Source organism: Montipora capricornis, chromosome 10, assembly GCF_036669925.1.
Source record: "Montipora capricornis isolate CH-2021 chromosome 10, ASM3666992v2, whole genome shotgun sequence".
NCBI lineage: Eukaryota > Metazoa > Cnidaria > Anthozoa > Scleractinia > Acroporidae > Montipora > Montipora capricornis.
The window spans coordinates 49790332-49803009 of NC_090892.1; the positions used below are offsets into that span (position 1 = coordinate 49790332).

At 42.0% G+C, this 12678-nt stretch overlaps 2 protein-coding genes across 2 annotated transcripts in view; one reads left to right on the forward strand and one right to left on the reverse strand.

Moving 5' to 3' along the window:
- The window catches only part of LOC138022165 (uncharacterized), a 21584-nt gene extending 17039 nt beyond the window's left edge, over positions 1–4545 (reverse strand). Inside the window, exon 1 of the mRNA XM_068869197.1 lies at positions 4222–4545. Within this exon, the coding sequence (XP_068725298.1) occupies positions 4222–4402 (181 nt within the window). The 5' untranslated portion in view covers positions 4403–4545. The remainder of the gene's footprint in view (positions 1–4221) is intronic.
- Positions 4546–4594: 49 nt separating this feature from the next.
- Positions 4595–10970, forward strand: LOC138022164 (phosphatidylinositol 4-phosphate 3-kinase C2 domain-containing subunit beta-like). Its single transcript, XM_068869196.1, has one exon. The coding sequence runs from the start codon at positions 5796–5798 to the stop codon at positions 10050–10052; it is 4257 nt and encodes a 1418-aa protein (XP_068725297.1). The 5' UTR covers positions 4595–5795; the 3' UTR covers positions 10053–10970.
- The last annotated feature ends 1708 nt before the right edge of the window (positions 10971–12678 follow it).

Below are 12678 nucleotides of genomic sequence, written 5' to 3' on the forward strand. Positions count from 1 at the left end.
CTTTAAGGAGGCTCCCTAGAGTTTCAGGGCAACGTGCAAGCTCACTCAGTGGGCACTAGTATGGCTAATACAGGGCTTGACACTAACAGTAGCCAACTAGCAACAGACAAGTGAAATTTCAATTTTGGCTAGTAGATTTTGAGCTTCCACTAGCCACTGGGGCTAGTAAATATTGTGAAGCAGTGGAGTTCTGGACAAAACAAAAATTCAAATTATTTGTTATGGATAAGGCAAAAGGAGAGAATAGAAACAAACAACAGAAACTGTAAGCGGATTCTATGGAATTTACTGCCTTAGAAAATGATAAGTTGAAAAAAAACAACAACAACAACAAACGGGGATTACAGTTTCCCCACGCTACCTTATGAACGATTAATCACGTGTGAAATCATGCAGAACTTCTCAATCTGCTGTCTCCACATGTGTGTGACTTCGTCGCAAACAACCGCAAGCACTTTCTGAGAGCTTGATCACAAATAGTTTGCAGAAATGGAAACACCTTTTACGTTCATCCCCGACCAATCGCAGATGATCGCAAACAAGACGCTAGAGATAGAAAATTTTCTATCGTTACGTTTTGTTGGCGACGAGGAGCAATGCAAAAGTGAAGAAACAACGACATGGATTGTATATTATTGTATATTATTGTATATTTTTGTGGACGTGATACATTTTGGCAAATTAGAGGCAAGTATAAGTAATGAAACTGGTGTCCGAGTACGACTAAAGCAATGAGGATACTCGTCAAAACAGTGTGAATTTAATGAATATCCTAAGGGAATACCCCACCAAATATTCCTGTAGTAAAGTCCTTGATCACAAAGAGCCGCAGTTCCTACAGTATATAATTCTGCTTTTATTTTTGCGCCCTTTTTTTACGATGTCACAAGATCAAGTTGCATAAAGCAATCACTCATACGGAAAACAGGATTGCAAACAATATAAATGCAAAAAGTGACAGTGTTTGCAATCGAGCAACCGCAAACTGTTTGCGACGTTGTTATGTGTATATGGAAAGAGGTCACATACTTGTTTAGAAATTGAATCCAAATATAATTTACTTCAAATTAAAAAAAAGAAAGATATAATATGGAGCAACTTATCTCGCCGGTTTACTAGGAATGGTGAATTTCACATAAAAAGTGCAAAAATTTGCTCACAAGCACTGTGACCTTCGACTAGTAATTGACTCCGAAAACCATTCAAGCATAAAATGCACGGATTGCTGTTTGAAACTATCAAAAAGAAAAACTTATATGAGGGCGTCTGCCTTTCGAATTTCTTTTCTATCTAATTTAAGTTATTATATTCCCGCATTTCGCTGCTTTTGTACTTCATCCCCAGCATGGTGCTTTCAGGTTAACACTGTTTCAATCGCAAATAGATCTAATCAAAGGAACAGCCTTTCCACAGACTTCTAAACGAACAGTTTAGTTAACTGTGACGGTTATGTCTTAATCATAGTTACTTCATTTCCGCGTTTTCCATACTCCAGTGCATTTGTGAGTTGCAAAGTTTTGGCAACGGTTCTGTGAGAATTGGCCTCAAAGCCACGAAACTTTGCCTTCATCTGAAAAATACAGGAAGCCGTACACTCCATCATATTTGCGCCACTGTTGCAAGGATGGATATGAAAATATGAGAATAATTACTAAAAGTGCGAGTCTTGTTTGCAAATGTGGATTTTTTTTCGTGATAGTTTTTACAAATGAATGAAACTGTGCATGACGAGACTGGCTAGTGCAAATTTAGATTTGGCTAGTAAAATCAGACCTGATACTAGCCATTAGGCTAGTGAGCTAAAAAGTTAGTCTCAAGCCATGCTAATAAAGCCTGAATAACGCGTGTTTTTCTGATTGTTGTGTCGTCAAATCTGTAAAATTAACAGCTAATTTTCTCGCGTTCCCTTCCATAGAATTTTTTGAAAATTGGCTCAGTTTTAACTAAATACAGTTCCTATCAAATACCTAAAATTTGTTAAAATCTGTCAGAGCTAATCGAATATACTTAGAAAAATGCCAAATGACAGAATATTGGCAAAGCCGTCTGAACCACCTTTATTTTTTACCACTTCAGGCAATATCATTTTCATAACGTGGCAAAGAATAAAAAAAAATCATTCAAGAAAAGTATAAATATTGAGAAATTTAGGTCAAAAATAAGAATACACCTGTCTGTCATGTTGCCATGGTAATGGCCATAATGCAAAAATTGACACCAAAAAATAAGCCTTATTATATCGGTACCCACACTGGTAAATGTCTACAGGGAAAACTTTAAGAGAAATTAACTAGATTTCCTTTTGTAACTCGTGCCCTGTTGTGTAAGGGTACATAATTATTCACAAATACTCTAGGGAGCCACCTCTAACCAATCTTCCACACTCCTTAAAGTTCACTACCGAGTTCTCCAATCTCCTTCGTCACCACAAAGTTAGCAAATAAATTACTCCACCTGCATAACCCATACATAAAAATACACAATCCTGTAAATACGTGTCCCCATTTGGATTCCACATTCAGATTCTCTAACTTGTCATGAAGTGGGGTAAACACAAAAAAGGTGGCAGAATCACAGTACTTTTTTTTAAATAAGGACCCTTTTAGACCACACACTTTTAGAAGCCTTCCTTACTTCAATCTCAGCTAAAAACTATCTCTAAGAAAAGAGGTTGCATTAGAGAATTTTAAGTGCAGTAAAAACATTCAGTTCAACAACACCACATGTTAACTCTTAAATGACTAAATTTAGGCAGCTGATGTCAATCCTTCAAGTAGAATACATAACATTTTTTAGTAGAATCGTTAGTCTTACAGCGTAACTGTCCAAATTGGAGACCTAAGAAAATTTGTTGCACAATGGCAGAAAAGTTGAAATATTTTAAAACTTCTTTTGTACTGATTTGTGTCACTTTTTTGCTGACAGGAAGAAAATCAAGAAAGGAAGAGATAAATGGTAAAGAAAAATAGGGACCACAAAGCATCCAAGAGAATTTAAATTGCTGCTAAGTTCTCACAGCGTTTGAACATCTATTCGAACTATCATGTCGACGTCCTTGTGTGACACTTCTGACTTCTCACTTTTCGCTTGCTGTTGATATTAATTTTCAGGAGCCTTTTTGAAACAGACAATTTGAGATTTTAGAGATACCCTACTCTGCATCAAAATGAGGAAACTTTGATTGAAAATCCCCTGGCAGTTTGAATAACAACAATATCACATGATTCGAATTAATACATTGTGGAAAGGTTCTCTTGGTCAGTCTCAAGAACTAGTTATTTCAAGATTTCTTTACAGTTTAAAGACCCACATGTACATTGTACACCGTATAGGTATTTCAAACATTTTGATTCTGAGAGTGAAACTATTTCCCTTTACTACAGCAAGGACAATGTCATGATAAACAAACATTTGGTCTGTCCAGATAGCAAATGAATAACATTGGTGCACACTTGACAAGTCAAGTACACTGTACTCCATTGGGGTGCAGGGATGGCCCAGTGGTGAGAGCACTTGCCTCCCACCCTGGCCCTGGTTCAATTCTCAGACTTGGCATTACATGTACATGTATGTGTGGGTTTATTTTGTTGGTTTTCTACTCTGCAACAAGAGGTTTTCTCCGGTTACTATGGTTTCCCCTCTTCTCAAAAACCAACAATTGATTTGATTTGCATTAATCGGATGATTTCAGTTTACAGCGTTCCCTGGAAGTGAGGGGGGGGGGGGGGGGGGAAGGGTGCCTGGGCCCAGAATGTTTTGGATCCCAAAAAGAGACCATATTTAAAACACATATTTCTTTGCATGAAACCCTAATTGAGACCTTCATGGCTACATAACGCCCTAAGTAAGACCAAAATCTGAAATTTACACCCCTAAGCGAGACAGCTAGCATCCCCACCCCTTTCATATGCAAGTCCCCCTCCCCCCCCTTCCCTCGGGAATGTCCCTAATTCCTTGATTGCACTCACATGATAAGACGGCCATGTTGCATAACAATAGAGTCAAATTCCCAAAAGACTTTTTGGATGTTGTTCTTTCACGGTGACGTCAGGTGCAATCAAAGAATTAGTGCTCCAGCAGGCTAGATTGCAGAATACCCGGCCCACTAATTTACATGTCATTGAATAAGAATACACTTTATTGCTTTCTGACTCGTTCTTACAATAGGCCCTAACAATTGGGCCGGGTATTCTGCAATTGCTCCCAGTTTTGCAAACTTACATTTCTTTTTCCTCTGCGGAGTGCCAGCGTTCAAAGTTTCAGCCGTGTGTGATTGTGGATGAAGAGGTTTTGTGGTGGAATCTGATCGGTTCTTCTGCCATTCCTCGGTTTTCCGCGATTGTTCACAGGGCCTTTTACTTCCAGTTGCATTTGACTTATAACTCCAGCCAAATGTGGCCATCACAGGCCCAAACAAAGACTTGAATTCTCAAAAAGCACAATCATGATTGCATTTCACTGACTTGACCGCCATGGTCCCGCCATGATCGATATGCTTCACCGAAACCGAATAGCGGCGAACAATAGCTTAACAATAGCGGCGATAGCGATAGCGGCCTTTTCGATCCAAAGCATGCGCATTGCACATAACACAAAAACATATCGGCCATCATTTTTTCAAGCGAATAAACAAACGTCGAATTCGACTTGTACGAACTGATCCGTCTCACGAAGAATCGACTTGGAAGCAACCTCAAGAAATTTACGACCTTAGCAGTTCGAATAACACAACAAGAAGCAACAGAAAGCATACACCTCGCCGCAGGATACTATTGAAAACTCGCGTTGTAAATGGAGTGACATCGTACGCTTGTACATGTATTTCGTACAATGATCCTTTTATGGTTCGATTTTCAAATCCATTGACGGTTTTTCGTACATTAATGAAATGGCTTCAAATACGTGAAGGAATGTCATATCATCTATCTTCATCCAAGAACAGGACGGTCACAGCATCACTAATTTCTAACGTTATTCAAGCTTGTATATACCTGTTTCGAAACTGATTTGATGTTAGCTTTCTAATATTCAGTGACAAAGTTGCATTCTCAAGTACGGACGTGATTTACGTGGATTTGTACCTACGTGATGGCAAATTTGGATAACCTAATGTCCTTTTCATCCGACGAAGAAGACAATGCCCCAACGCATTCACGTTTTTCTTGGCTCACGGTTTTGTCGTCAGAACAAAGAGATCATCCTGTCGTTGAAGGCTCTCGCTCGCCATCGTTTAACGTCTTCTCTCCTAACAGTCATAAGTCAAGCAACGGTCTTATTGATCGTAAATGTTCTGATGACCTTACACAAGCTGTTAAAATGGAAACACGATCTCAACAATCAAGTCTTTCCGTTGATGCAGAAAATTCAAAGTGGGTTGACTTTTCAAACGAATTTATCACAGGTCAGAATCAACGGTTAAATTAAGAGCGTCTCGTTCCTGGGATGACTTATCGCCACCTGGCAACCCTGTGAAAATAGGGAATAAAATACCCCAATTTCCCCAAGGAGGATTTGACAATTTTCATGAAGCTTTTAAGCCCCCATCAGTGTTTCTAGACTCAGACAGAAGCCCTCATAACGTGGGGTCAGAAGGCTGGAAAAAGCCTGAAAGATCAGCATCATTCACCTCGAGTCTTTTTGAGACATTAACCAATCAACATAGTGACCCATGTAGTCAAATTACTAACCAATCCATTGCAAGCAATACGTCATCAAATTCCAGTACTGAGCACCCTTATGGTGCCATATCTCTCAAACTGAAAGGCGAGTTAACATTAAGAGGAAGCAAGGAGGAAATGTTGTCCCCTGACAAGTCCTCAAGAGATGATGTATTCCCAGTAGGAATGACAGAGAGTACAGAGGTGCTTAGAGTAAGAGATGCATGGCCTTTGAAAGTACAGCTTCCTGATGATAAAAGTTGCAAATATGCTGTCAGTAACAACAATTATTGTCAAGGAAAGTCTGTTACTCGTAGAAAGTCTATTCCTCCCCCTCGTACACCCAGTCCAGAAAAGTCCAACCGCCCTCTTTCGTCAATGTCTCCTGACAAGAAATCATCAGGTGGCTTAGTGGCAAATTCCAGTTCCAAGTTTCTTTTCTTTGGAGATGGACTTTTTGATGTTGCCAAAGAGAGAGATGAGGAAGCCGCAGCCTTCAGCGCAATGATGACTAAACTTAGATCAAATTTTCGCTGGGATGATTCGACAAATCCTGGTCATGTGATAAGTCCCACAGTACCTTACGATTATGAGACTTTTCCGTTTTACACAGACGCAAGAATGGCCATTTACACTGAGGAAAGGCAGGATACGTTAAAGTTCACTTTCAGTGCACATAGCCGGATAAACAAAATTATTGAACTTGCGTTGAGTTGTTTATCAGACGACGAAGGGAGTATTGACTGGAGCCGATCCTCGGCATACGTTCTCAAGGTGTGTGGGCGTTCTGAGTACCTCCAGGCTAATGACGTTCTCATTCAGTATGGTTATGTCCAGCAATGCGTTAAATTTGGTCATGAAGTTGAACTTGTACTACTTCAGAGTTGGCAGATCTCAAGGCAGCTGGCTAGAACTGAAGAGGATGACCTAGATGAGAGTTCTCCGCGGAACTACAAGGACTTCTTTGACTGCCCCGTCAGCACTGCTGTCTCTGAATATGGGCTTAAAGTTCTCTTGGAAGCCTTTAATGTTGAACTTGTTAAGTTAGTGGAAGGAACAACCAATGAAAGCGTTCCTCGATTTGAGCCGAGTCCAGTAATCCAAGCTGTGAAGGCGATCTGTGCAACGCTTGCATCCTTAGAAACCGTAGACGTTATCAACTCGGTTCAAATGTTGAAGACTCTTCAGAGCTCTATTGCACCTGAAAGAATGGTTCCTGACCAATCACTGGTATACGGTGCACTTTCAAAGTTGCAAGAGGCCGTGTTGCTTTTGACAGAGATGTACTGTGACGCCTTTGCCACTTCATTTGTACCCACGAGGGTAGACAGACCAAAGCTGGCCGGATCAATCGATGTTACTGCCATGACTGACAACCTACGCATCCACATTGCTTTTGCCAACAGGCTGCCCTTGCTCTGGAATCAGGACTTTGATCGCTGTGAAGTACAGTGCGGGATTTACTACGGAGGACGATTGTCCTGCCCCGCGGAAGTAACACAGCAGCGCAAGATTACCAGGAATTTCTTCGACCACCTGCGATGGAATGAGTGGCTGCAGTTTCAGATACAGGTGCGTCAGCTACCACGTGAATCACGGCTCTGCTTAACCCTTTATGGTATTGCACCGACCGTAAAGGGAAACTCATTGAACACTGCTAGGGTTCCACTTGGCTGGGTAGCAGTTCCATTGTTTGACTTCAAAGGCGTGTTAGTTTCTGGAACGCAACTTCTTGGATTATGGCCAGATGATGTAGCAAATCCCGTTGGTACCTGTACATCAAACCTTTTGCATCCTTCTAGTGTCATTATGCAAGTTGAGTTTGAGCGGTATTTAGCCGACATTGTCTTTCCAGATTTTGAAAGCAACGGGTGGTCAGTCTATGATGAAACTGATCGATGTGAGCCTCGTGCCTCAACTACCGAAGTGTATAAGCAAATTCTCGAAAGAGACCTTTTCAATGAACTGAAGCCGGAAGAAAGAGAACTTTTGTGGGAGCATCGCTATTACTGTAGGTCAAATCCTAAAGCTTTACCACTTATCTTGTCTGTAGCACCTTCTTGGGAATACCAGTACCTTCCTGTTATCTACAGCTTGTTATCTTCTTGGGCGCCTTTGAAACCCGTAGATGCCATGGAATTGCTCAAGATCAGCTTTCCAGACATTCGTGTAAGAGCTACAGCGGTGGAATGGTTGGAAGCTCTTGTGGATGACGAGTTGTGTGATTATCTCCCTCAGCTTGTCCAGGCTTTGAAATATGAAATCTACCACGACTCTCCCTTGATCCGTTTCCTCGTGTGCCGCGCCCTCGGCAGCGTTCGTGTCATGCATTATCTTTTCTGGTATTTGAAGGATACCATCAGTGATCCCCAGTTTGGCCAGCGCTTTCAGATCATTCTCGGTGGTCTCCTTGGCATATGTGGAAATGCTCAAAGGTGCGAGTTCACCAGACAAGATGAGGTCCTCGCTGATCTCACTCACGTGGCTGTTCAAGTCAAGAACGCCAAAGATTCCTCCAGAACCAATGTTCTTCAACAAGAGCTTGCAGTGGCTGCTGCCAACATGTTTACAAGTGTAAGGCTACCTGTAGATCCGAGCTACGAGGTAAAAGGTGTGGACTTACCTACCTGTGGTTACTTTAACTCGAACTCTGCACCTCTAAAACTCATCTTTAAGAATGCCGACCAGTTTGGAGAAGACGTGCATGCCATGCTAAAAATTGGTGATGATATGAGGCAAGACAAGCTGATTATGCAACTCATGGGCATCATCAACAAAATTTGGCTGCGAGATGGAATCGACTTGAAAATGATCACTTACCAGTGCATGGCCACAGGTGTGGGCATGGGGATAGTAGAAATCGTAAAGGAATCGGTAACGCTACGGGAAATTCACACTGAGCTCGGCCTGACCGGATCGTTCAAGGATGAACCAATTGCAAGGTGGATCCAAAAGTACAACCCGGGTGAAGAGAGTTACCACCAAGCAGTCGATAATTTTACAGCTTCCTGTGCAGGCTATTGTGTGGCGACCTACGTTTTGGGGATCGGTGATCGCCACAACGACAACATCATGATCAAAAAGAGTGGCCACCTGTTTCACATCGACTTTGCCAAGATCCTCGGCAACTCTCAGATGTTTGGATCATTCCGCCGTGATCGAGCTCCCTTTGTTCTGACTCCAGACATGGCGTTTGTCATTAACGGGGGTTATGAACCGAGCAGTCGTTTTCAGGACTTTGTAGATCTCTGTTGCAAGGCTTTCAATGTCATTAGGAGCCACTCCAACTTGCTTCTCAATCTCCTGTCCTTGATGCTCAATTCTGGAATTACCTGTTTGAGCAAAATTGCTGATTTGAAGTACATCCGTGACTCGTTGCTTCCAGACGCCTCTGAAGGAGAAGCCACGGCAAAATTCACTCGACTCATAGAAATTAGTCTCTCTTCCTTGTTTACTCAAGTCAACTTCTTTATCCATAACGTGGCGCAAATCCGAGACCCAAGCCAGCTGAGACGGTCTCCCGCTACCACAGACAACTCAAGCTCTGTACTTTCGTTCATTCGAGGGACGTACTCTGTAGATACGGACGGTTTGGTTGAATCTGCTCGCGTTGTAGACTTCCAGAAGCGCTATAATCCCGAGAAATATTACATCTACGTAGTCAATATTTGCCGTGTTGATGTTCAAGAGCCTTCGTTTGTGTTTCGGCGATTCCGCCAATTTCACGAGCTCCACTTAAAGCTAATGGAAGCGTTTCCGGAAAAGAACCTGCCAAGGCTTCCCAGTAAGATCTACATCGGTCGGTCGCAGATCCGAGCGGTTGCCGAGCGGAGGCGAAACGAGCTAGACAATTACATCCGACACCTGGTAATGATGCCCACGGAAATTTCCGAATCCGAACTTCTTTACAGCTTTCTTCATGAACAGCAGAAAGACAAGCAAGAAGCGAGCTCATTCTCGGTTCGTCTGCTACCAGAAGAGAAGCGAAATCGCGAGCGGGCCATTGGAGGAAAAGTGAAATTGTTGATTCGCCATGAACGTGAAGCTCTTCGCGTAATGGTGATGCACGCGAAAGAGTTATCGCCGAGAAATCAAACAAGTCTGGCAGATCCATACGTGAAATTGTACCTGCTTCCAGATCCTATTAAGGCCACAAAACTCAAGACAAGAGTTGTACGTAGGACACTCAATCCTACATTTAACGAAACATTGGTGTATAGTAGCATGTCAGAGCGGGAGGTTCTTGAGCGTCACCTGCAAGTCACAGTGCTGGATCACGATTATGTCGGTGAAAACGAGTTTCTTGGTGGTGTACTGATTGATCTGTCTCACTTTGATCTCAAGACGTCCGAAGCTTCGTGGTACACACTAACGGACATTACAAAACCACGTTGAAAAGAAATTCTTGCAATTTGCATGGTCGAATCTTGACGAACTTACCGACCCAGCTAATAATGTGATCAGCTCAAGATCTCTTGCGGGAGAATGTGTATAAAACGAATGCTCGTTCTTGGCGGGTTTTCCAGTTGCTGGTTGGAGCAGAGAAGTGTGAAAAATGCAGCTCTTCTCTTAGAATTTTCGTGAAAGGCAAAATACAAGGCGTTTCTCTCAGATGTAAAAGCAAACCATGTAAAATAACTTCATCGTGAAGAACTTTTTAAATTTCGCGCGAAGAACTAAGTTTAGCGATGTCTGTTATCCAAAACGGAAACAATTTTTTGTTCAATTTGCAATATCGTTCAGATGATAGAAGGTACACTAAAGTGGAGGACAGTCGATTAGCATCGTGCCGGGTCAATTGTGTAGGACCAAACTGGTCAAAAGGCTAAGTTCGAAAATCTTAGCTGCCTTCTTAACGTCCACTGGCACTTTCTGAACTTTCTCGAGAAATACGCGTTACTATCTAAGAAAGTGTTGGAACATGAGACGCTGCTAAAGGACAAAGATTGTAAAAACTGTTTGTAAATAGAGACTTTCGAGGTTATCATTTTAGTATTTATTTTAAAATTGAGAACAAGTTCGGAGAATTGGATTTCCAAGAAAATTTTTTAATTTGTAACTGAACAGATTTAGCGCTTTGGGACTCAGTGACTCTTTATGGGACTCTTGTAGTTATAGTTTTAAACCAGCCGTTTTCAAGCACCGACAATCACTGAAAGAGCCAATACATGCACCAGGCACAATGCGCGGAAGTGAAAACGCACCTCTGAATTAATCAGAAGTAATCGCGAAATTAATTGAAAACTGCTTCATTTTGTAATATAACAGAACTGTGACATTCGCATCCACTGAAGTAATAAACCAATTCCAGTTCATCACTTTTGGTCAGTTTTGCGGGCTACAGTTTGAGTGGTCGCTCTTGGAGAGAGGAGCAGGCGTGCGTTCCTCAGTCAAAAGAGCCGAAAAAGCAATTCGTGAACCTATGATCTGCTGCTTCTAAAAAATTAATCTTTGAACATGTTTTCGAGACCAGTGAAAACCAGGAGAGAAAACTAAACAATTGCAAAGTTTCATGAATAGAAACGTTTTCCTTTTGAAGGTACAAAGCGTTTAATGTCACCCGAAATACGCCCGAAAAGGTTCAGGACTTTTGAGAAACCTTAAGTTCGGCTGAGAATTTAACCCACCCCTACAAGCCCATGCCACATTAACAGGAGAACAACAAATAATAATAAAATAATAATAATACTTTGTTTACCCTCGGATTTCAGAGTAGCTAGTAGGTAATATCTCCGAGCATTTAACATATACAATTGTTAAGAATCCCAACTGGCGGGAGGCAAACCAGTTGGCTATTTTACAAGTGCGCCAGGAAATTGAACCAGGGATTACCTGAAACAAATTCAGTGAGTGGTCAGAACGCGGTCTTGAACCCAGGATCTCTGGATCTCAAGGCACAAGTGCGTTCTCTTAGAGGTACTCCTCGATAGGGGAATTTCTATACCTGGAGAAAAGAGCATGCCTTCCTTACGAAATAGAGGTATTAATTGCAGCCAGCTCCATGTGAAAAAAAAAAGGACTAGTGCGCGCGCACTCGGTGAGCTCAATTTTCTGGCCACGGTTGTTCCCAAGGTGGATAACGCTATCTACTGGATAAATATCACTATCCAGCGGATAAACACTAGCAAAACCAATTGAGTTATCTACTGGATAGTGATTTATCCAGTGGATAGTGTTATCCACCCTTCGAACAAATGGGGCACGGATAGCAACCGGAAGTGAATTGGTTTCTTGTTTAACTTGTCTTCACATTAGTTTGAGTCTGGGAGAGACCGCTGTCCCGGCATGCGAAATGTTCACTTCCGGTTTCAGTCTACGGCTTAAAAACAAGTTCTCTCGTCTCCAGGGGCGCTTTCCATTTAACAAAAATCCCCGGTTCAAATTTTCGGAATTTTCGCTGGTCGAATGGAACGCGTCCGACCGCTTCCCAGAATTCGAGGTCACTTACTCTCCAACACAGAGCATGCATGGTGACTCTTTGTTGTGTATGAAAATGGCGGACTTTTTGAACATTTTCGCGGCTTTAGAGCAGGATGACTGTGAAACAAGAAGTTGTCCCAAGCGGTCTGAAGAATAAATTTAATAAATATGATTCGTGAAGTTCTGCTAACTTGATTTAACAAAATGGCAAAACGGCGGGAACAGAACTACGACGAGCGAAAGTCGAAGTTAGCGTAACATACCGTTGCTGGTTAAAAGACTGAAATCATTCGACACAAAGCCACACACTGAGCATTGATACGCTGCTACGCCTGCCATTATTGCTTTTTCAAGTGTCCACGTGAGCTCACGCTCGGTAGGGAGACTAAACCCGACATCTCTTGCGTTTCGATAATTCCGGAAATTCCATCAGAGTGTGCACTCAAAACGTATTCCTAAATTTTCGAAAACTTTTCCCGGAATTTTTACCGTTCCATTCAGTTTCGGACCGGAAATTTCGAAATTTTTGTTCGAATGCAAAGCGCCCCAGAGCTCCTCTTTTCAGTTTGCGTATGACTCAGTTCGCAGGGCACCCGAAGAA